Source organism: Dendropsophus ebraccatus, chromosome 15 (genome assembly GCF_027789765.1).
Source record: "Dendropsophus ebraccatus isolate aDenEbr1 chromosome 15, aDenEbr1.pat, whole genome shotgun sequence".
NCBI classification, from domain to species: domain Eukaryota; kingdom Metazoa; phylum Chordata; class Amphibia; order Anura; family Hylidae; genus Dendropsophus; species Dendropsophus ebraccatus.
Genome location: NC_091468.1, coordinates 36,396,145 through 36,421,538, shown reverse-complemented (window position 1 = coordinate 36,421,538; position 25,394 = coordinate 36,396,145). Strand labels below are relative to the sequence as shown.

Genomic DNA, 25,394 nt, shown 5'->3' with positions numbered 1-25,394 from the left:
GGGGAGGAGTACCATCGCCGATCTCCATGGTAAGCCCGCCGAACCGCCGCTCCCCACCACCGCCCGCCCAACTGCCCGCCGCCGCTCTGGACTACTACTCTCATCAACTGCTCATAGCATGAGCAGGTGATGGGAGGTAGTAGCTTGGTTATCGCTATTACATGGCTGATGCTGCTGATGCCGCGCAGGGGGGAGCCGCTCATCACAGTGCAGCCATCATGCCCCTCCGCTCCCCCCTCCTCCTCCTTCTTCCTGGATCCGGCCAAACTTCAACCCTATCCCATGGCTGACTTCCCACCCGTCCGATCACACATACCAGCTCCCGTGCTTCCCCTCTCCCACACGTGTCGGCCTGGGACACCAGAAATGAGCCGGTATGTGTGATCGGGCGTGCGGGGAGTCAGCCATGGGATAGGGTTGACGTCACAGAATTTCAGAGAATCTGAAGTCTCCCTGATCTACTAAATAAGGGAAATAGCCCTATATGTGCATTTCCCATAATTAATGTACATTAGAAATTTGTCTAACTTTCCGTAAGTAATATAATATTAAAAAATAATTTTGGCCAGAGTTGTCCTTTAAATCACATCTTTCACATGTTTCATCACATCTTACAATGGTCCCATATAGTGGTACAGGGTGAGGCTCTGCATATGGATCCATAGGGTCTGCATGTGCAATGCCGTGATCTTTTTATGTGCAAGAGATCTTTTACATGCACCACTTTACACTATTTGCACTATTAGAATTTTTAGAAATTCTTAGAAATGTTTTTAAAGAAATCAACAAGCGGGCTGTAGTCATGGCTCCATGGCTGTAATCACTTCTCTCCATGCTGTAATCCCACCTCTCTGGACATGATTCACAGACCAGGAGCCGGCTACATCATTCATAGGTGGAATCACAGCAAGGAGGGGAGTGATTACAATCCAGGAACAGTGACTTCTTAAGAGAGAGACGCCGCCCACATGACTAGTTCACATCAATTTGCATACAGCAGGGAGACGGAGGCAACAACAAATGAGCAGTTTATATGAGATACTGCAGCATATTTAATAACATCATTATTGTAACTTGGAACCCTAAATAATCATGGTTGGTCCCCTTTAACCCCTTCACATCCACAATCAGTATATATACGTCCCTACTGCACATGCTTCTTGCAGTAGGAACATATATGTACGTTTCTGCATTGAAGGGGCTTATAATGTGTGTGGGGCCGCTCCAATGTGAGCGATCCTGCCCACATCAGTGTCTGCGGACCCGGAGAAATTGACAGGCAGCTGCGGTCGCACAGCTGCCTGTGATTGTCCCCTTAAACACTGCGATCTATAGCAATCGCAGCATTTAATGAAGTCAGTGATAGTGACAGTACCTGTTACTGACTGCAGGAGTCCCGATCACTTTCCCTGACAAGCGGAGGAGATTTCCTTACCGCTGTTATAAAAATATGTAAAATAAATAAACATATTATACATCGTAGCATGCAGAATTGACTGATTTATTAAAATATAACAATATTGTTCCCTCATGGTGAACAGCGTAAACGAAAAGAGGGAAAAAAACAAACAAAAAAAATTCTTTTACACCAATATAATACCAATACAAATTAGAGATCATGGCGCAAAAAAATTACACTTCAACCAGCCCTGTAGGTGGAAAAATAAAACCGATATGGCTCTTAGAAGGCGAGGAGGAATGTGCTGCTTCATTGTGACCTGGACATCTGTGCATTACTGACCTTAGGTTGAGAAGGGGTTAAATGTTATAAAAAAACTAAAAAAAAAATAGAGTATATTGCAAAACTGCTTGCGATCACAACCTTGTTGATTTCTTTAAAAAAAAATGTGCAACAGCTTTAAATAATCAATCTAACTTAATGTCTCCACCTCAGGCTGCTGTAAGTGGCATTTTGCAGACAAGATTGAAGGCCATTGCCAGGGCATTTAAATGGTCCCATAACTTTATCAAATGATTACTCCACCGACACAACTGTAGATTTAGCTTTTACAATCAAGTCTATTGTCTACGTAGGTTCATTATGCCTTGACACATACAATTAAAGGGGTACTTTGGTGAAAATCTTTTTCTTTCAAATGAACTGGTCTCAGAAAGTTATATAGATTTGTAATTTGCTTCAATTAAAAAAATCTCAGGCCTTCCCATACTTATCAGCTGCTGTATGTACTGAAGGAAGCGGTGTATTCTCTCCAGTCTGACACAGTGCTCTCTGCTGCCACCTCAGCCTTTGTCAGACTGGAAAGAAAACACCACTTCCTGCAGGACATAGAGCAGCTGATAAGTATGGGAAGTCTGGAGATTTTTAAATAGAAGTAAATTACAAATTTAAGTAACTTTCTGAAAGCAGTTATTTTAATGAAAAAGATTTTTGCCTGAGTATTCCTTTTACAGTGGCAGCTTATATGTTTATATACTGACAGATCACTGGTTCAGTTTATGTATTTCCTTATTCAAGTACTAATCACTGAGAAATTGGAAATTTTCCAGCTTATATATTTGCACACTGTGTACTTGGCTAAGAAAATATTTCTTTAAAACAATATAATATACTAATATTACTAAGATCTGTATTGTCCATCAGTCGGTAAGGAAGGCGATTTCACTAATCCCCGGTGGCGCAGGTTGAGAAAGCGATGCTGAGAAAGGATCGTAGTGTTTAAATATACATTAATATTAGGAGGCGATGAACGGCCTAAGAAAAAAGACCTGCGTTAGCAATATTCAATATTCATAATAAATGTCAAATCCCCTTCTAGAATTTTGATATTTTTTTTTCTTTTTAAATCGGTTTGTTGGAAAAATAATAAAGAGTCCAAGCACATAAAACATGTATCTGTTTTTATCATCAGCTCCGTGTTCGGCAGGAGATTGAATTTTCCCCATCCAATAAATTATTCACAGCACTGATTTAACGTTATAAACATCTTAATAGACTTCCTCTTGAAGCAATTTTTCAGTTGCCAAACAACGGCTATAGCTTCATCAGTTCATAGGTTCTCATCCCACATTTGGTCATGTCATGAAAGGATTGCAATAATGAATAGAAATGCTGGCCTGGTATGTCTATAAAATATATATAATGTGACCCCTAGGACTTTATTATCTGCGTATGTGAAGGGAGCCACCTGTGCTGGTAATGTCAATATGATACATATGCTGGAATATTTCTAGTCGGCAAGGTCTGTCCATGTGAACTTTTCTTACATGGTGTGACATAGTCTTTGTATAATTTTTTTTTTTTTTCTAGACAGAATATATTCCTGGCAGAGAGGTAACCCATGGCCATATGCTTAATGTTTACTGATAGACTTATTTAAAAACCTATGGTCTATGTGATTCAAACTGAAGTATCTTTCTATATTTCCAGTCCTTTTTTGACTGGTTCTTTATTCTGTCCCTATCACATTGTTCTCCCACCTGATCCAAGATCAGGTATGGAAAGGCACCAAGAGCATCCTGGGCAAATCAGTTGTGAAGGCCAATGTACTATATTGGAAGAGTTGTGTTTTAGGCAACTTTTTAAAAAAAAATAAGAGTTGTACATGATACCCATTGTCTAGTGAATGGTTGCCTTGACCAGTAGCGGATTATAATAGGTAAGTTATAAGCGGTAGCCCGGGGCCTTGAGCTCCTGGGGGGGGGCCATGGCCACCCAAACAGACTTATACTTTCAGTGGTATATTGTATCCTGGCTACAGTTCTGCCATGATAATTGCATTTTTGCACAAATCAGGCCAAAATTGCAGCCAGGAGACAATTCAGTAACATTAGAGAACATACTGAAGGACTGTAACATGTGACTAAGATGTCACCACAGGTCCTGCACAGTCTGCACTATGGAGAATAAATACTAAAGTTGCAGGTATGTGGAAAAGGAAAAAGGAAGACAATTAGTGAAGAGAGGGGTACAGAGTGACCAGTCTGGGGTGGGGGCAGGAGGATACAGGGCCACCAGTCTGGAGTGCGGGTTAGGACATTATTTTATACTTAAACCCGTTACTGACACCCGTTTCGAGCTTTGCGCCATAGAAAAACATAACACTGGGGCTCAATCTGGAAATTGATCAGGAAGCTCGGCCTCCTGAGTCACAGGTACAGACAGCTGGGAGCGGCACCAAATTCAAAATTAAAGTAATTTAGAAAATAAAAAGTGAGCACCTTGCTGCCTGATATTCATTTTTCATAAAACTTTAAGGGTATAAACCCACACACCGTATACGCAGCAAAAACGCAGCAAATACGCAGCAAATACGCAGCAGATGTGATGGTGAAGATTTGATGCTGTGTTCAGTTATTTAGATCTAATCTGCTGCGTATTTGCTGCGTATTTGTTGCGTATTTGCTGCGTATCGCAGTAGTAAATACGCTGCATATACGGTGTGTGGGTTTATACCCTAAAGGTACATGGTAAATGAGACATTATCTATCCTGTACTATGAACACCACACTAGTGCTGCAATACTTACAGTGTGGTGGAGGGGCCAAACTTGGTGAATAGCCCTGGGCTTATGGTAATGTTAATCTGCCCCTGGCTTTGACTTCTCTGAACCAGACAAAAAAGTAAATGATAACGTCAATCTTAGACCATACTAACCTGCTAAAATATAGGCTGTATGTTACAGTATCAGACGTAGGCGCTTGTTACAGAGGATGAGGCTACTTTTAATGTTTCTCACTGATTTTCGCACCATTTTTCAGTATTTAAAGGAGCTGTCAACACTTAGAAAAACATAGATGCTTTCTTCCTGTCCTGTTCTGGTTTTGCAGCTGAATTCTACTAATGTAAATGGAGCTCACTTGCAATACCATACACAACCAGGGGACAGGGGTAGCGCTGTTTTTGCAAGAAAGTGGCCTTGCTTTTTGTAAGCCTGCATAACCCTTTTAATGTTCTAACAAGGCCGTACACTTGGGGCAATATCTTACCCCTGGGGGCACCATTACGTCCACCCGCTCCTTTAATAACACTTTTTTTTTGCAGAGGGACAAATGAATATTCAAAAGGAGGCATTGTGACAGGAGCGGGTGGGCATATCAGTCACAGCCCATATATATTCTATTTAAAGAGTGCCTGTGGTCTCTCCTGACCTTTCAGTGTTAGTAGATGCATGTATTCCCAGTGAAATAACAACAATAAGAACATCTTTTCCTAAAGGTTTATGATGTGTCGTTCCTCTGTTATTCTTACTAGAAACGTACAACTAGTTGGGTGTTACCAGTTGGGGGCATAGTGTCAGACAGTGTATCGACATGCTCTTAACTTGTAACACCCAATTGGTTATTGAGCGGTATTATGTTACTGATCCTGTGTTATACTCCAGAGCTGTATTCACAATTCTGCTGGCTGCCATAAGGAAAATACAGTTGTATATTATCAATTTGTTATGTTCATGACTGTTTGGACATTGCCTTGCTGTTTTTTATTATAGGATATTCAGTTAATCACAGTTTTCACAGGATTTAGGAACATACAGCTTAGTGTAAGATGTTTAGGGAATCTCCAATTTAAAGTGTTACTGGATTATGTTAAGCCTATACCATATGTGTGACATATATATAGCCAGCTTGTGGAACTTATCCCAGTTACTTATCAGATACACTGGGCCTATGATGAAAGGTATTTGAATATTAAAATTACATTAGCTTTAAGCCGCTACAAAAGATTTTACTCTGCACCTTCTCCGCACTTTGTTTTTACTTTATATTGGTTGTTTTAAACTACCTCATGCAGAGACAAAGTCGTCTGAAGGTCATATGGATGGATGCTTTCACGTCTTCTTGTATTATAACATACTTTATCATTAAGACAGGTAGAGAACATCCCATCTTTTCTGTCATTCTGTCCTCAGGCTCACACTCATGTTTCTTAGCAATGCCATCTTTATCTCCCCCCTCCCCATTATACTGTCTTACAGGGGTAAGGTCTTATATTTCAGAATTAGCATTGCTTTTTCCATGCAAGATTAGGCCTATGCCTTATGTAAATTGCTTTTCTCTTGTATTGTAAGTATATTCTTTTTAGGTAGAAACCTGAAACAGGGAAATTGCTAATACAGTTTTGCTTTTTGATGACTTACATTCTGCATTTCTTGCATCACTGGGCTCAGTGTCATCTACATGCAAATAAGGAAGTCGATGATCACAACATTGCTAGAGCTCTTCTCTAATATTAGATATTCTAACTAAAATACCGTCAATTTCTCCCTCTCCAAATACTATTTGCATGTCAATTTATTTGTGCAGTTATGGAAGATTTCTTAAAGCCTATGTGTAAACTTTGCAGTAGTAGCTCAGGTTAACTACCTGTCTTCCCAAGGAGTGACTACTAATTTATGTAATCAGGAGTAAGGGCCCTTTTAGACTGGCTGACCCAGACTCAGCAAGAACGGAGCACATTAAAGGGAAAGTATCAGTAGGTTAGAAGTATCTTACCTGCTGATATGTCTCCACTGTGCACAGGGTTGAATGTAAGTTTCTTAACTTTTATCTTCTGTGCTGTTTCTGTGCTATTAGGAGTTTGACCCTTATGCTAATTAGGCATTTTGGTGCCCTGGTATGGGACTACGGGTCCACCCCAGCCGGCCCACTCTGCTGTTATTCATTAGAATGGACCAGGGGCGGATCGCTGCACTGGGTGTGGTAGTTCCACCCCGAGTGCAACCAAATGCCTAATTAGCCCAGGGAATAAACTGCTTAGCGTACCTTCATCCTCAGCGCCCCATGCACAGTAGGAACATATCAGCAGGTTAGATTTTTCCAATCTGCTGATAGTTTCCCTTTAAGGCTATGTTCACACGCTATTTTTTTCAAAGATTTATAATGATCACTATTAAAGTCCAAACTTAGCTAAGCTGTGTGAACATAGCCTTTGGGAGCTTATTATGTTGTTTCACCACCATAAGTGCATAAGTATAGACGCATAAATAATCAAAGCCTTTTGGCTTCATTTTTTTGCCTACAAATCCCCTTTTATATGATTTGCAGCAGACGAACAAGGATTTTTTGACAAGTCTGTGCTGGAATCAGTTGGGAAACAAGAACTCATAGATGGGTTGATTGTTGTGCCTATTACTCAGACAGATAATCACCCTGTGTAATTGGGCCCTTACTATAGGGGGTGCAGATGGTGAAGTCACACATGGGGGCCTAAAGGCTCCTCTACTATAAAAGTTATGTTTCTGCATATACGGATAGCTTCAGAAAAAGTCTGCTGTACAAGACTTTTTCAACCTGTTAAATTGTTTCTTTGCCAAATGTTGGAAACAAACAAAAAAGAAAAACTTTACATGAAGCTGCAGGATAAAAGAAGATACAAACAAACCCAAAGGGAAACAAGGGAAAATACTGAATGTTAGTTTATCGGGTTGGTAATAAAGGGCAGCAAACCAAAAGAGGCTTTGAAAAACCGGTCTAAATTGTGGAATCCTATAGCCGGGAGCTGCTGTGTAATTGCTCATTTTCCTTGCAGCGCCACTATAGGGAAAGTGAAGTACTGCATGCCAGATAGTAAAGTTAATGAGCCATCAATGGATCTCCAGGGCCAAGAGCAACTCCTGACTGCAGCCATTATAAACTTTCCTATGGGATTTAAGTCTATTACTGTAACTTTCTGGCATGTTACTGAATTGTTTTCATTGTTTGGCTCCATAACACTTCTAGATCATACCCAATCTTGTGCACTCCAAAAATTCTGAAGCATCTAAAGAAAGAGGATTGTCAACTAGGTAGACTATAAGAAAACTCCCAATTCTATAAGTCTATACCCTTCTCTCAATAATAAACAATGATTTCTCCATCGTGATAAAATTAATGTAGACTTAGACGTTTTCAACTGTTTATTGGCTCCGCACAACCCCCTAAATAAAGGTTCGGAAAGTCATTTTCCACAGATTATAACTCATTTCATATGACAGTAAAAAATTTTTTTACTGGAAATAACAAATTGGGTGGTTTGTATTCAAACGTGGCAGCCGCCGGTGTGACTTAATACGTTGGCAGTCCAACTTTCGAGGCAGTCAGGAAATACCAATATCTATGAGACATCTTTATATTGTATGCTTGAAGCTCGAAAGTCTGTTAAGAAGTAGCAATGCACGAGAAACAACTTTAATGACATTTCAAAGCCAAAACTCAGAGTCTGCTAGCACTAAAGCCAGTTGGATCCCCAAAGAGTTAATTATCTCGGAGATGGTATATATTACTGTACTTCAGGAACCACCATGCATATGTTTGTTATGCACCGGGAAATTGGGCCAACTTTGGTCAAATGACTTTGACATCTGAAGTTAAAATTTACAAGGTTAGGTCTAGAGTCTACTGTCTGCAAGTCTGTGCAGTCTGGCTCACAGTTAAAACTCCAGTATGTAAGGCTTGGGATTAGTGTGTAAACAGTTATGTTTATTCAACTTATTAAATGAGTATAATCCAATACATATGTGTTAGATTTTGGCTTAAATGAATCGCCTGCTTAAACATCAGAAATTACATTGTATGGTCTGATACAAAATGGATTAAAACATGAATCTATAATGTTTACTTCTTACTAGGAATACTGCCATCTGGCTTCTAAAGGCTGTATTACACAGCCCAATATTTAGGGGCATTACCCAGCTCCATAATTGCGAGACCAGAGCTGCGCGGACATCGTTAGCAATGTCTGTGCAGTCCTTCGTTTAAGAGGTCCTCAGCATCAGTATATAGAAAATAATAAAGAAGCTATGCTTACCTCTCCGTGGGTCCCTGGTGTCCTCCTGCCTTGTCTTTGGGTCCCCTGCTGATCGCTGACAACGACACTTTCAAACTTGTCTCTGCAGTGACAGTCTTGACTCGTTCAGTGATTGGCTAATTGGGCTGTCATTGTAGAGACAGTTTTAAAGTGTTGGTGGTGGCTGCATTCAGGGGGACCCGGAGAGATGACAGGAGGACAGAAGGGAGCGTGGAGAGGTAAGCATAACTTCTTTATTATTTTCTACTGACACCAGAATACCCCTTTATTCAGGTTTATAGGTGATGCACAGCCAGAAGGTGATGATTTTGAAACTTGTGGAAAGTCAGCCGATGACAACAATTTCTCACTCCTCGGCTGATCATTGTTTTTATTACACAGAGCAATATTTTCCTCATTTAGCCTGATCCGGCAGATAATCTCTCTGTGTAATAGGCCCTTGAGTCTCCGTACAGGGTTAGAAAAATATTTTTATAATATATGCCCCCAAGCAAAAACTTTGCTTGTGTTCAACACTGCACTGCAGATATCTTTTCATGGTCACCACTGGGATCCTCTTCTGAAGGTCCACAAAGAATAAAGTCACATATCACTCCTGGTCCCCATCTCCCATTCAAGTCAATGAGAGTGTCAAAAACCATGCAGTTAATGCCTGATCATAGCCTTAGAGGGGTTGTCAACACCTTTCTTTGTGGCCTATTAGAGCAGTGATAACAGGATTTAGTAAGCAGACTTGCTGTTTCTTTTCCTTCTACTGTGCAGATCTATAATATATGTAACTATGGTAACAGATAACAAATGTGTAGTCTCATCCTGAAGTCACACCCCCTTCCATCTGTCCCTTGTTTTTGCTAACACTCATTTGGTAGTTCAGAAAAGTAAGGCAATCAAAAAAACTATGGCTACAATGTCAGACTACTCAGTGTTTCTTTGTAGTCTGTTGCCATAGAGACATTAGACCATATAGGATCTGTAGAATCAAAACAGTAGCTATGCTTCATTTTCAATGCAATGGAGCAATAATAAAATACTGGTTGATAAAGTGTGTGTGTGTATATATATATATATATATATATATATATATACTATTTAAATATTCTGACTTTCCTTTTTATCACATTGTTATACTTTTTGATTGCCTAAGTTTTTATTTTACCTGGAGCAGTTTTGGCCCCTTACAGAGATTGGTTGAAGTGTAAGATTAGGTAACTTCTCTGTATATTTCTATTTTGTTACTAAACTTGAGAAGTGTGTGCCAGTGGCTTTCAGCTACTTGCTGTGATCTGGCTTTACCATGATGTGCTAGTGTACTTAGTGCTGCCCAGTATCTGCCTTACTTTGTCTTACTTTGTGCTTGACTGCACATTAAAGATGAAAGGTTTTAGTTGTTTGGTTAGTGTCATTAACCTGTATTATATGCTATATGACTTGAGCCGGAAAGCAGCTATAAAAGCCAAACCAAGAAGATGTTAGCTACAGTACATATGTATTCAATATGCATCATTATACACGTCATTACAATACTGTGTTTAAAAGACCCTCCTATAAATAGTCATAAGTAGTCTAAAGATTTAGTTAGCCAAAAATTAAAGTGTACATGTTATGACAGACCACTTCAGAATCAGCAGCAAGATCCACCGTTAGGCTGTGTTCACACGTAGTAAGAGACTGTCTGTTCTGTGACCCAGCCAAGTCACAGAACGGCGTCAGAAGGGATCATCCTGGCAGGTACTGCAGTACTGGACGGATGATCTTTACTGCCACTGAATTCGGATGCGGGCCAGCGGCCGCACCCGAATTCCCCGCCGCTCGCAATGGAGCGTGCGCCTGGAGCCGCACGCTCCATTGTGTGCACTGACAGGTCAGTTTCTTGCGGCACCGCTAAGGTTCCTGGCTGGAGTGTATACTATGTGTATACACTCCGGCTGGGATTTGTTAGAAGGCAGCACTACGTAAGTACCGTAGTAATCACGGCCGTTGTTACAACGGCCGTGATTATTACGAGACTTACGCGGTGGGAACATGGTCTTACACTCCGGCCGGGATTTGTTAGAAGGCAGCACTACGTAAGTACTGTAGTAATCACGGCCGTTGTTACAACGGCCGTGATTATTACGAGACTTACGCGGTGGGAACATGGCCTTAATCTGTAAGTTTGGGTCTCCATGGGTACAGAGATACAATGAGACCATAATGCACGTTACTACATAGTGGGAGAATTATCTATGTTCTGGGGACACCTGTTAACCCACTGAGGGATCTATGTACATACAGCTTACACCCATCCTCTTACTGAGAAACCTATCAACCTACGAGGACACCTATCTACATACCAGGAGGCCCATCTACCTACACGTAGGACACTTAACCACATGTTTAGAAGCCTATCTACATACTGGGTTATTATCTACATAAAAAGGGCATCTATCCACTTACTGGGAGACCTACTTACATACTAGGGGCACATCTTAATCTACCAACCAAAGTGGGTTTATTACTTGGGGCACACTGGGTGGGGAAAAGTTGGGTAGGATCATAGAAATGGTAGTATTATTCAGTCCTTACACAGTGGTCAAGCTTATAGATGAGTGTGACTCCAACACACTAAGGGCCCTATTACACAGAAAGATTATTGTGCAAAAAATTGTTATATCGTTCGAATTAAAGTGATAATCTTTCCGTGTGTATGCAGCAATGATCGTAATTGTGGGGTAATGGATAATCAAATATTAAGATACGCTCAATTAAGGATCCCCCCCCCCCCCGGGACGTAGTCCTGGAGGAGCGATCCACACATCTCTCACCGGCCGGGGTCAGCGCCGTAATGTGTTTTTTTTTTTTCAATTTCATTTTTTTTCTGGTTTTGCAGTGTACTTTATGAAAAAATTCAGCTTGTCATTGCAAAGTACAATTAGTGGGGAAAAAATAAGGGCTACTGTGGGGTTCTAGGTGAAAGAATGCAACTGCTATGGCCTTTTAAGCACAAGGAGGAAAAAAACGGAAGTGCAAAAATCGAAATTTAAAGGGTTAAACAGGTTTTGTGCACTAGTTAAGATGGTAATTTCCAGGTATTGGATGGGGTCTGTTGCCCCACCATTAGAGGAGTGGCGATCTCTTTCTAATAAGGTCAAAAACTATGAAGAAATACTTGTAGGAAAAGCATCAGGCAAGTCAGTTAGAAAGTATACTAAGGTTTGGGGGAAGAAGAGTTAAGTCTGATTACGTTTAAGTGTTTATAGGGCTTTTTTTTTCTTCTTTCGTCCTCTTCCTAGGATTGTGTTGGTTAAGAGTGTTTGGGGGTAGAAAGCAGGTCTTTGTTTAGATCAGGGCTCAACAGTTTAGGCTAAGTGCACACAGAGCAAAACTGGCGGCATTCCCACCAGCCTCTGTGTCATAATGACTGTCTATGGGAAGCTTGCATGCCTTCTCTCTCTACGCTGAAGAATGGACATGTTCACATCCAAGCGGGACAAGCAGGAGCCCACGGGGGCACACAGCAGAATCCATTGGATGTTCTCCTCAGGGATTCCATAGTGTGAACGCATGTGTCAATTCTTTCGGCCGACAGCAGAATCTGCCTGAGCATAAAATGGAGTATATGGCATGGGCGGAGAGTCAAGCTGGAGCACGCAAGGGCGAGTGGCGGAATCCGCAAGATGTTATCAGCGTGGATTCCGTAGTGTGCGTGCACCCAAAGCGAGCATCAAACTCTTCTTACCTACTACCTACTATAAATTTAGCCCATTTAAAAACTTACTAGAAGCAACTTTTTTTTTTATCATGAAAGTTCAATGATGTTGGCATCAGAGTTACTGACTGTATTGTAGAGGAATGCATTACAGTTTTACATTGGCACATCTAAATTTCAGCTTCCATTCTTTTATAAAGGAACCCTTGATGCCATGTAAATGTTTAAAGCATACAATGTCTGCACCTTGTCACTCTGAAAAAAGTGCATTACTTTCTCAAAGCCTCGGTGCCATCAAAGAAAAATCCTGAAGCTTTGATTCTTTTCTGTATTAAAAGATGTAGATGCAGTAAAACAATGAACAGAATAAATAACAGGGCCAGTGTGATTATATCAGGAATGTGCAATAAGAGAAATCTCCACTGGAATCACTAGCAAATATATGTTGGATGCTAGTTATAGGCTACCGTCCACTTGTTGGAGGTTGACTCAGTTATTTAAAAAAAAATTACAGCCTGCTACTATGGTCAAATAATAGAATATATAAGAGAAACCGAATGCTGATCTCAGGGAGACCAGTCAAACGATAACACTGACGGCTACCGGTTAAAGCGCTCAATGCAGTAAAATCCTAGGTGCATTGCTCCCTGAGAAACATGAATATGTAAAAGAAGAGCCCCTGGAGCCTCATTTAAGAGTCTTGTCCTTCCCAGAGGGATATCTGGCTAGTCCTGTGTTTCGAGACTCTTAAATGAGGCTCCACTGGCTCTTCTTTTAAAAATAGAAAAATATGGTATGCTCACCTTTTTTTATCCTTGCTGAGTACGGCAACACTGCTCCAGTCCTCATTGTTGACTCGTTGACAGCAATCATAATGCGTCCTAACACACTGTAGCCAGTCACTGGCCTTATGCTAGTGATTGGGTGTAGGGTGCCCGGACATGTAATCAGGACAGTACTCTGAACATATTGTGCAGAGTAAACCAGAGTGCTTAACACTGCAAAAAAAAATTTAAGGAGGGGGTTATTATTATGCGCCCTTGATGTATGCCATGAAAAAAGGTCGGGTCGCCCCTTTTTAATGACGTACACCTGCCATATCCTCTGCCGTCCCATAAGGCACAACAAGGTACGACAAGGCATGGCCTCCTACTGCACCTGATTTATTTAGGTGTACGCCTTCGCCAGGCGCAAGGTCGGCCAGCTGTACTAAGAGGTTTGCGCCTCTTAGCAAATCCAGACGAGAAAAGGGGGTAGGGCTTTATTTAAGACTAACATACTTGTACGCCTGTCTTGATAAATGTATGTGTATTGGGCAGCGTATGCCTTTTCTCTCTTTTTTTTTTTACAGTGTGAACATAGCCATATACTGTATTTTGTTTACAGATTACCCGAGAGGGCTGTAAATCAGACAACCCCCTTAAAGTTTCTGTTCAGCTGATGTATTGTTATACAGATATTATTTGGGAAACTGGGTGGCAACTGTCATGGCAAGTCCCACAGGGATTATCATTCTGTTCCTGAATAGCAAATCCCATGATACATCCCTGCTTAGATTGTAATGAGCTGCTTTTCATGAGTCTGGGGAAGCTAAGTGAAAAGCCCTGAGGAAATCTTATTGCATGTATATATACACACAAAAACCTCCATTGGAGGTTTTTGTGTGTATATATATATGTATGGCTGTTATCATGTCCATTAGCTCCTGATGAAGTGAGCGAAACGTGCGTCGGGCTGGTGGGCCGGACGGGGGTAAGATCTCAGTGTTGGTTTGTTTTTCACTTGTGTGGTCGCATAGGAATTGGAATCTGTAGGGCCTTACTTGTGGTGCTCTATTCATTACCTGGCTGGCCGCTGAGGGGTTACAAACAGTCTCTCCTCCATTATACTATATCATATTACACTACATCCATGCTGTCACTGCATTGCAGGTTAAAGGGAATGTGTCGCAAAGTAAAAAAAAAAATTTGAAAGTGTTAAAACTGAATTTGTTATTTTTTTTGTTAATTTATATGTGTTTTTCATTTTTTTTACATGTAAGGAAATATGAAAAATTTACGATCTAATTTTTCATATTTCCCAGTGATGGCCACCAGGGGGAGCTCCAGCAGGAAAATGCTGGTAAAAGCAGCCTGAAAGCCAGCTGCTGAAAAAAAGAGGCAGTCTCTGCTCAACTGCAGTGACATCATCACCTCCCTCCTCTTTTCACAGGGAAACAAAGAGGGGAAAGGTGCTATTATGTGTACTGCTGGGCAGCGCCATTTTGTTGTTGTCTGCACAGCAGTACAGATACAAGTGTGTCCCTAGCCTTTCTAAATAAACCTCAGCTGCTGCAGAACCTCCTAATACACCTTAACCTGCTGCAGAACCACATACAGGTCACCTGCTCACACTTCTCAGCGCCCATCCCCAACATGCACATAGTATTGTTGTTACACTCAGGTCTCATCTCTGTCCTCTTGGTGTATGGGCCATGGAAAGCGCTTCAGCAATAGCCAAGTCATATGTACAAGAGCCGCCGCTGCCGCATGGTCCTCAGACCGGCCTTAGAGTTGATGGCGCCCTGTGCGGAATTCGCTTTTAGCCCCCCCCCAATCCAGGACACAGCACTATCATAATTATATTTAGAGTAGGTATATAATACAGGCTATTGTTCTCTGGTGTCACACATTACACAGGTAGTATATATATACAGGAGAGCACAGGCTATTGCTCTCTGGTGTCAGCAGTGTATATACATTACACAGGTAGAAGGTATATATACTATATATATATATATATATATATATGAGAATACAGGCTATTGTTGCTCTCTGGTGTCCACAGTCTGGTTGTAGTAGTGGTAGGCTGTGTGTAGTAGTGATAGCCTGGTGGGAGGCTGGGTGTAGTAGTGTTGTAGGCTGTAGCAGTGGGACTGGGAGAAGTAGTTGTAGGCTGCAGCAGTAGGGCTAGGAGGCTGGGGGTAGTAGTTGTAGGCTGTAGCAGTGGGGCTGGGAGGCTGGGGGTAGTAGTTGTAGGCTGTAGCAGTGGGGCTGGGAGGCTGAGGGTAGTAGTTGTAGGCTGTAGCAGTGGGGCTGGGAGGCTGAGGGTAGTAGTTGTAGGCTGTAGCAGTGGGGCTAGGAGGCTGGGGGTAGTAGTTGTAGGCTGTAGCAATGGGGCTGGGAGGCTGAGGGTAGTAGTTGTAGGCTGTAGCAGTGGGGCTAGGAGGCTGGGGGTAGTAGTTGTAGGCTGTAGCAGTGGGGCTAGGAGGCTGGGGGTAGTAGTTGTAGGCTGTAGCAGTGGGGCTGGGCTATTGTTCTCTGGTGTCTGCAGTGTCACAGATTACATAGGTAGAGGAGGTGTAAATATAGATATATACACACACATACACACACAGGAGAGTACTGGCTATTGTTCTCTGGTGTCCGCAGTGTCAAACACATCACACAGGCAGAGGAGATATAAATATACCTCCTCTGCCTGTGTAATATGGGACATTGCTGACACCAGATAACAATAGCCTGTACTCTCCTATAAATATTATATATATATATATATATATATATATATATATACACACACAGACTATTATTTTCTGGTGTCCGCAGTATTACACAAGTAGAGGAGATAGATAGATCTCTATCTATCTATATCTGTCTATCTATCTATCTATATCTATCTATCTCCTCTACTTGTGTAATACTGCGGACACCAGAGAACAATAGTCTGTACTCGTGTGTGTGTGTGTGTGTGTGTGTGTATGTGTGTGTGTGTATATATATATATATATATATATATATATATATAGGGCTGGGCGATATGGGCAAAAAATAAAATCTCGATTTTTTAACAATTTTGGACGATTCTCGATTTAAATCTCGATTTTTTTCCCTTTTTTGCTAAATAAACAGAACATTTTCTCCCTGCAGCATCAGATACTATTTTAATATTTTAGACAACAACTGTATTGCTTTCCAGTGTAACAGAGGCCCCATATAGTATAGGAAATCATGTTTGTGCCTCCATCTATGTAGGGTGTAGTAGTGGAGGTATAGTGGATAAGGGGTATAGTAGTGGAGGTATAGCGGATAAGGGGTGTAGTAGTGGAGGTATAGTGGATAAGGGGTGTAGTAGTGGAGGTATAGTGGATAGGGGGTGTAGTAGTGGAGATATAGTGGATAAGGGGTGTAGTAGTGGAGGTATAGTGGATAAGGGGTGTAGTAGTGGAGGTATAGTGGATAAGGGGTGTATTAGTGGAGGTATAGTGGATAGGGGGTGTATTAGTGGAGGTATAGTGGATAAGGGGTGTAGTAGTGGAGGTATAGTGGATAAGGGGTGTAGTAGTGGAGGTATAGTGGATAAGGGGTGTAGTAGTGGAGGTATAGTGGATAAGGGGTGTAGTAGTGGAGGTATAGTGGATAAGGGGTGTAGTAGTGGAGGTATAGTGGATAAGGGGTGTAGTAGTGGAGGTATAATGGATAAGGGGTGTAGTAGTGGAGGTATAGTGGATAAGGGGTGTAGTAGTGGAGGTATAGTGGATAAGGGGTGTAGTAGTGGAGGTATAGTGGATAGGGGGTGTAGCAGTGGAGGTATAGTGGATAAGGGGTGTAGTAGTGGAGGTATAGTGGATAAGGGGTGTAGTAGTGGAGGTATAGTGGATAAGGGGTGTAGTAGTGGAGGTATAGTGGATAGGGGGTGTAGTAGTGTAGGTATAGTGGATAAGAGGTGTAGTAGTACAGGTATAGATGAGGGGTGACACTGGGTGACAATAAAGGGGACTGAGGTGACAGGGATGATGGGGAGAGGCTGAGGTGACAGGGGTGATGGGGGAGAGGCTGAGGTGACAGGGGTGATGGGGGAGAGGCTGAGGTGACAGTGGTGATGGGGGAGAGGCTGAGGTGACAGGGGTGATGGGGGAGAGGCTGGGGTGACAGGGGTGATGGGGGAGAGGCTGAGGTGACAGGGATGATGGGGGAGAGGCTGAGGTGACAGGGGTGATGGGGGAGAGGCTGAGGTGACAGGGGTGATGGGGGAGAGGCTGAGGTGACAGGGGTGATGGGGGAGAGGCTGAGGTGACAGGGGTGATGGGGGAGAGGCTGAGGTGACAGGGGTGATGGGGGAGAGGCTGGGGTGACAGGGGTGATAGGGGAGAGGCTGAGGTGACAGGGATGATGGGGGAGAGGCTGAGGTGACAGGGGTGATGGGGGAGAGGCTGAGGTGATGGAGGAGAGGCTGGGTGACAGGCTGGGGTGACAGGTGACAGGCTGCCCCCCCGCCACTCACCATTCAGCAGACCGTCCCCGCAGGCCAGCCTGGGGTGGGCTTGGTAAGATGGTTCCCCCCAGTACAATTACGGGGCCGGGGTGAGCTTCCGGGATAGAGAGGCTGCAATACACCGGCCCGGAAGCTCACAGCTGCAGCCGCCCGGTGCCGGGACTTCTCTTCTGCTCGGCTGCGGTCATGTGACATTACTGTTCGGCGGTGCCGCAATGTCACATGACCGCAGCCGAGCAGAAGAGAAGTCCCGGCACCGGGCGGCTGCAGCTGTGAGCTTCCGGGCCGGTGTATTGCAGCCTCTCTATCCCGGAAGCTCACCCCGGCCCCGTAATTGTACTGGGGGGAACCATCTTACCAAGCCCTCCCCAGGCTGGCCTGCGGCGACGGTCTGCTGAATGGTGAGTGGGGGGGCGCCCTGTCCGGCACTGTGTGTGTGTGTCTGGGGAGAGGAGAGAGCTGCACAGAGTTTTCCTGCCCACTCACTGTGCGGTCTCTCTCCTCCCCTCTTCTGCTTCTTACTAACCAGGGGCTTCATAAAAATGGCGCCGTCACCCCGTCCCATTTACTTCAGCTGTGTACTGCGCATGTCTATACACATGCGCAGTACACAGTGACGGAGCCTCCAGTGTAAGTGAACCAGACGGACTCCGTCGGTTCACTTCAATGTTCTGGAGGTGCCGTATAGTGCCTGTGTGTGTGTCGTGAAATGACGTCACACACAGACACTATAAACATGGCAGTCCCCTGTGTATACATTAATTTGATTAAAAAACACCCAAGCCTTATGTAAAAAAAATAATAAAACATACAACACACTTAGTTTTTCTTATTACCTTTTAATAAAAATGTTTCAAAAATGTGACACTGTCCCTTTAAACACTTGTCATTGCTATAATTTCAGTGACCACTAGATGGTAGTGTTGCAATTGGTATACATAATATTGCAGCACTTATAATTTCAAATTTTATATTGATTTACCACACTGAGATCTTTCTCCCCCTCTGGCCTTGTGTTATCTGTGTCTTTTCCCATGAAATTCCTTAGTTTTTATTAATTTTTTGTACATGTAAATAAAGGACTTTGTTATACTTCTAAATAATTGTGCAATTTTTTTCGTTTTTCTATATGGATTTGTTGCACTGTATGTTGTTTAGGCAGGACTTTCTTTTGGGTTGTCTGTATGATTGATTAGGTCTTGTAAATGGGGTACTCGGCCAGTAGTTAAGCTAACTGTGACGCCAATTCTGTGGTGTACGGCTAGGGATGTTAGTTGTCGTGACGCCAGTGCTAGTCCAGCTCCCAGGTGCGATATTGGTACCTGTTCTGTAGATGGCCGGTTTGTGTCCCCAAGATGGTCGGTGACCTGTCGGGTTGTAGTGGGTCCCTTGGGCTCTTGTCAGGGTATCTTGAGTGGCAACTGACCTAACCAGACTATCAGTACCGCCACCCACAAAAAGAATCAAATTAACCCAACGTGTGTTGTGTGTATGGGTGTTGTTGCGTACAAAGTATGACAGAGTCCCGGTGTTGTAAAAATAGAACAGTTTTTCTGTCAATTGCTTCAGTAATACAACACACTTTTGCAGATTAGATAAATCTTTGACACAGACTTTAGTGCTTAAACTCATTGTGCTTTAGGTGGTGCTTCAAAAGTAGAGTAGAAGAGAGATAGTTGTAACGGTGCTTAAAGAGTAGAGTAAAGAAGTGGAGTTTGTCTAAAGAGGCCCAACCCAATGTAGCTGTGTACTCTGCCGGAACTTGAAGTACTTTATACTTTATAGTGAGAAGTTTACTTGTAGTTGTGTTTAGACTGTGTCTGACCACCTTGTGCCCTACAGTGTCCAGCTACCCGTCCTGTCAGGGTATTACAAGGGTATTATGTGGGCGTAGCTAAGTGTTCGGGGGTGTCCCAATTACCTGCACTGCGAGATAGCATACGTAGACCTTCTTTACAGTAACTTTGTCCTATCCAGGCTAATTCCTCTCGTGTTCAAGATAATAGTGAGACACCACATAAAGTCTATAGTGTCTTCTGCGAAGAAAATCTTACACCTAATTGCTGCAGCTCCGGCAAAATGGCTGCCCCATCATCATGTAAGGAACAGAATAAAAAAGATACAACTAGAAAAAAAAACAAAAAAAAAACAAAACACACATTTTTTTCCATACCTACTTTTAATTAGTTAAAAATAAAGTGAGAAATGTCTTTTAAACTGCTTCATTGAGCTGAATAGATTGTTATATGTTGAATATTAAAAACTGATTATTCAGTGAAGAATAAAGAAAAGCCTTCATGTAAATTGCATTTCAACAGAAACGACAGAAAGCATTGATGAGTCAAGGAAAATGCAAAGGGAACATAAAAGGTTCATTCTCCTCTAGCCTGGATGGGTAACAAAAGAGCAAAATTTGTAAAAATGACTGTTTTTATCATAGGCATTTATTCCACATTGGATGCAATTTAGAGCAAATAACTGGAAAATGCAGTGGCCGGCAAGTAGATTAAATCAAGCGAAACAGCAGATGAGCCCATCCTAAAGAATATACAAATCTCAGTCTGGTTATGCCCTGGAAAGCAATGTTCTGTCTATGCAGTAAACACCACAAATTGTACAGATTCAGCCAGCACCAAGATGAACCTGTAGGAAAGTCTATTATATTGTGTCATAAGCGGCATAAAAACTCTCATTTACACAATCCCAGCGCTATAATCCCAGCATTATACATTGGATTGTTTTTGCTCTTTTCAAATAGTAGTTATGACTGTGGATGGATTTAATGCATTGGCTTCATGATCTGTCAGGTGTTTACCATGTTGTTTATTTGACAAACTGAACTCATTCCATAGCAATCCATTTCACAATAAAAAAAACACTTTTATTTATTGATCATTTATCAATATTTACTGTTATTTATAGATTATATTCACACTATTAAAGGGGTCATTCGGAGAGCAGTAAAGGTCCTACCTCTTCTGCTTTCCGGTGCTCCACTTCCTCCCTCTGACCATTCTTCTGATAATTTTTGCAGATTGGGGGGGATGTTAATCAATAGCTGCCCGATGTTGCCAATGTTGCTGGGGGAAAAATTTGGCTTCATCACTGTCTTGTGATTAAAGCACCAACCAAAACATGTAAACGTTGTGTTGTCATGCTGTTCTCATGTCCAAATGATTTTTAATAAAAGGGACATTTTGCTGACTCCTTTACTGCTGCATTGCATACTTTTTCATTGAGAACTTGGACAGGAGAAGCAGGCTGGTGTAGCGCAATCTTGTTTCTACTTTTGCATATGGCCAAACTGTGGTCCAAGCTCCCTTCTTGCTGATATTTGGTCTTTTCTTTGTAAAAAAAAAAAAAAAAAGAATAAACACAGGACGCCCCAGTCTTTTGTTCACTCATGTAAGGAAAGACATCTGAGACAGGAGAGCTGACCATACAATGCGAGCGCCCCCTGTATACTCTGCTACTGAATGGGGACGTACAGTAGCTCTACACATGTGCAGAGTAGGGAGACACCTAGTGGCCATATTTCTAATGTTGATTTCAACATAGAAAACGAAAGAAAAAAAAAGTATAGTGCAAACCTGCTTACGATCACAACTGCTGTTAGTTTCTTTATAAAAGAAATTGTCCTATGTTGGGTAACAAGTATCTTCCCTTCTGTCTCCACAGATACTTTTGCAAGCAAAGTGGCAGCTATTCAGGATCAATATGCTGATGCCTCCATAGGTAATGTCACCGGTAGCAACGCTGTGAATGTGTTCCTGGGAATTGGCGTAGCATGGTCCATTGCTGCCATTTACCATACAGCCCGCGGAGAAGTGTTTAGAGTCCAACCTGGCACGCTGGCATTCTCTGTCACTCTTTTCACCATCTTTGCATTCATAAACGTTGGTGTCCTGCTATACAGACGACGGCCTGAAATTGGCGGTGAGCTGGGTGGGCCCCGGACTGCCAAGCTTTGTACAACGGCCCTCTTTTCTCTCCTGTGGCTCTTGTACATTTTCTTCTCATCTCTGGAAGCCTACTGCCACATACAGGGCTTCTAAAGAAACACTCCAACATAGTAAATATATAAATATATATAAATATATGTAGAATGAACAGAGGAAAAAAAAGAGACATTGCCATTTCCACTTACCTGCTGATGGAATGCGACTGTAGAAGCATTCCTTTTAATGGGTAGGAGCAAGAATTTAAGGGTTCTTACCCGGGGGCATCATGTTGAACTAGGCATTGATGCAGGGACATCTTTGCAACTGTACCTAAAACAGTGTACTATAAATGTTTGACTACTTTTATTTTTGAAATGACTAATCTGAATGCTACTTGGGCCTTTTTGTTATAATGTAAAGATGCCGGAATTACTAGTAACTATTTTTTTTGTTGATGTAATTGGGGAGTGAGAGGGGTGAGAGTCTGGAAAAGAAAACCTTCCTAATATATGAATATCCAAATGTCAAAAGCGAACTAAACCAAGAGGCAAATGGAGAAGTAGTTTGCCGACAAGACATTCAGGGCTCGAAACGTATTACTCTACAGTGTAACTCAAGGGCATTTGACTTGGCCATACGATATTAGATGTACGTGAACAAGAAATGGGTAAATGAAAACAACCAAAACTAGTAGCCTTCTCCTCTCCAACTAACTGTTGCATTGTAACTAGCATGTGTTCCTCCCTCCCAAACTACAATGAGTCTTTCCGATTTGTCTTTTTCCTACATAAAAATGACCCTACTAGAAGCCCCATAGTGGTCTAGGCAATATGTCTGCCATTGCCTAGACCACATCCAGAGCCATCCATGCAAGAGTCTTCTGGACACCTCTCCATCCATAACCATAGTCATGTCTTGGAATGTCTTTGTTCTCCGCGTACCATTCTGCATGAATGAAAAGTATTTGTGTATGCTATAACTTAGCCCCATTAACCGATGTTGACTGAATGTGAAAGACATGGATGTTTTTCGTTTTTTTTTTTCCCTTGCGTTTTCGTTTTTTTTTTTTTTTTTTTTTTTTTTGTTACTTATTTTTCTTTTGTAAAGTTTGGGGGTTGTTTTGTGTATTGGGTAATCTAGGCAACCTCTGTAAATTCAGCATGGTTCTGTACAGTATGGCAGCATAACAGAGATGAAGGATGTGTAAGCCTCTCTATTTGCATTGCCCATTGAAGGGTTTAATATGGGCCTCGTGCAGATATTTAAATACCAAAAATGTGCCTAGGTAATTAAAGAATTATTTAAGGAAGTATTTAATAGAATTTATATATATTTTACAGTAAATAGAGGCTATGGATTGCAACTAGTGGGTAATATACAAACATGTCACCTTTTTATTAGCGTATCACATTTTCCACAATTTTTTGTTCTGTTTTCCAAAAAGCAGTGCCATTGCCTTGTAGTTAAAACTGGATTTTTTAAAAATAGAATTTATAAAGGGAAATAAAGGGTTTGAAGCCCTAAGTAGCCATCATACATAGGCTTTGGTCTCAATTTTCTTAATAGAAATAGGTGGTTCTCTGTGTCAGATCAGTAACGTCTGATATTGTGCAGGTTATACAACACTAAGTCCAGTTTTTGTTAGTTTTAGTGTGGCAGAAGAATGATTTTGTTGCCAAAAACTAGGTTATCAAATAACTAGCTCAGTATTGGAGGTAGTCCAAGGTTTTTCCATATTTATATTATGAAATCTATTGAACACTGTGCACTATAACAACCCCAGATTAGTACCCACTGTTTATTAGATCTTGGATTGCGCCGGTGACTATGTAGGTACGTCACATGCCATGCTTACCTTATATGATGTATGGGTGAATATTTGCACCAGTCTGGAGCTCTTCATAATGTTACAGACAAGGCTTTGGTATCATTAGTAGATGCTTTACATGGCCCTGTCCTCCATAGTTTAGCTTCACAGTCATAACCAAAAATTGGTTATAAAGCCCCCCCCCCCCCCACACACACACACACACACACACAAAAGGTGAACCCAAAATAAGAAGAAGAAAAAATTGGTTCTACATATCCATCACTGTGATGTACTGGTTTACAGGCATTTAACAAATAGGATACCCACGCCAACCAGATGGAGCACCCAGTCAATCACTTGCCCTGTGGATTGGCAGTAAGCTTTAAAGTTGAATGTGTTTTTAAGTAAGAACGGGCTATCATACGTTGTAAAAATTGGAACTAAGGCCATTGTATGATTGAAAATGAGTTAGTTGCTTTGTAGAAGTAGCTTCTGCCACCTTCTTGCAGCAGACCACAAAGTTACATTACATGAAAAGTGAAAAGCTTGGATGCTATGTCTAAACACAGCTTTATGTGACTACAGCTTATATACCCTCTAGCAAGACTTCTACATCAAATGGTACTTGTGTCAATTTTAATTTCCCTTGCAAAAAATGGAATTCTACCTGTGGCAGCTTTGTTACGCACAAGTTTTACACCCATATAGTAATAATAAGGCCTATCAGGTCAATATAACCCCAAAAAAATTTTAATCAAACTTTTGATTTTTTTTTTAATTCAGCTGCAAATAACTGCCTGGAAACTCAACAGATATACTACAGAGAACAGGTGTCAAAGTCGCCGCCCTTAGTTGTTGGAAAAGTACAGTTCCCATCATGCCTGGACAGCCAAGGCTAAAGCATGATGAGAATTGTAGTTTTGCAACAGCTGGAGGGCCATGAGTTCGACGCCCCTGCTATAGAGCCTCATTCATGATCATTCGTGCCGACAGAACAAGAAGGTGCTGACCATAGCAACCAATCTTCTTGCTGCTCCTATTGTCATAACGGCTTTGACGAAAATAAAAAAAATAAATTCTGATTGGTTCCTGTAGACACACAGTTCTTGTCTGTGTTGAGGCCCATTAAAAAGACAACATGATATCTTTGGTATACCACATCATTTGTAGTTTTTACACTGAATGAAATAAGAAGAAGAAAAAAGAAATATCTCAAAACTAGACATATCATTAAAAATTTCATCATACTTAGAGAAACAAAAAGAATTCAACAGACAAAATGCATTGTTTGTGGTATGGAATGGATTCAAACAATCAAGATTCTTTATAGGCAAACATTTTTTTAATTTGTTGTAGTATATTCAGAATGTCAGTTAGTATAGAAAGATACTATGTGACAGAGCAATAGCTGCACCAGTTGTAAGCAATAAAAAAAATATTTTTAGAAATACATCGAATAAATTATAAAATACACCACTGCAGGAAGTCGTGTATTCTTCCAATATGACACAATGCTCTCTGCTTCCACCTCTGTCCATAACAGGAACTGTCCAGAGCAGGAGAGGTTTTCAATGGAGATTTGCTGCTGTTCTGGACAGTTCCTGACATAGAAGGAGGTGGCAGCAGAGAGCGCTGTGTCAAACTGGAAAGGAAACAAAACTTCATGCAAGATATATAGCAGCTGATAAGTGCTGGAATGATTGAGAATTTTTTTAATAGAAGTAATTTTACAAATCTTTATAACTTTCTGACACCAGTTGGTTTAATTTTTTTTTCCTCTGGAGTGCTCCTTTAATATAATGTGTAAATATACACATTGGTCAAGTCACACACACTTGTGGGACCGGGATTTTCTAATACATATGGAGGCCTCCTCATTTTCTGACAAATGATGTTGAATTTTAATTTTTAAAAAGATACAGGTGTCTACCAAAGCAGCTGGACATTTACGTGTAT

The 25,394-nt window shown here is 41.6% G+C and overlaps 1 protein-coding gene across 9 annotated transcripts in view; it reads left to right on the top strand.

Moving 5' to 3' along the window:
* The window catches only part of LOC138774439 (sodium/calcium exchanger 1), a 275,568-nt gene extending 250,387 nt beyond the window's left edge, over positions 1–25,181 (top strand). For all 9 annotated transcript variants that reach the window (XM_069955305.1, XM_069955309.1, XM_069955308.1 and 6 more), the window contains one exon: positions 21,366–25,181. In XM_069955305.1, coding sequence (XP_069811406.1) covers positions 21,366–21,742 — 377 coding nt within the window. In that variant the 3' untranslated portion in view covers positions 21,743–25,181. The remainder of the gene's footprint in view (positions 1–21,365) is intronic.
* Positions 25,182–25,394: the final 213 nt, after the last annotated feature.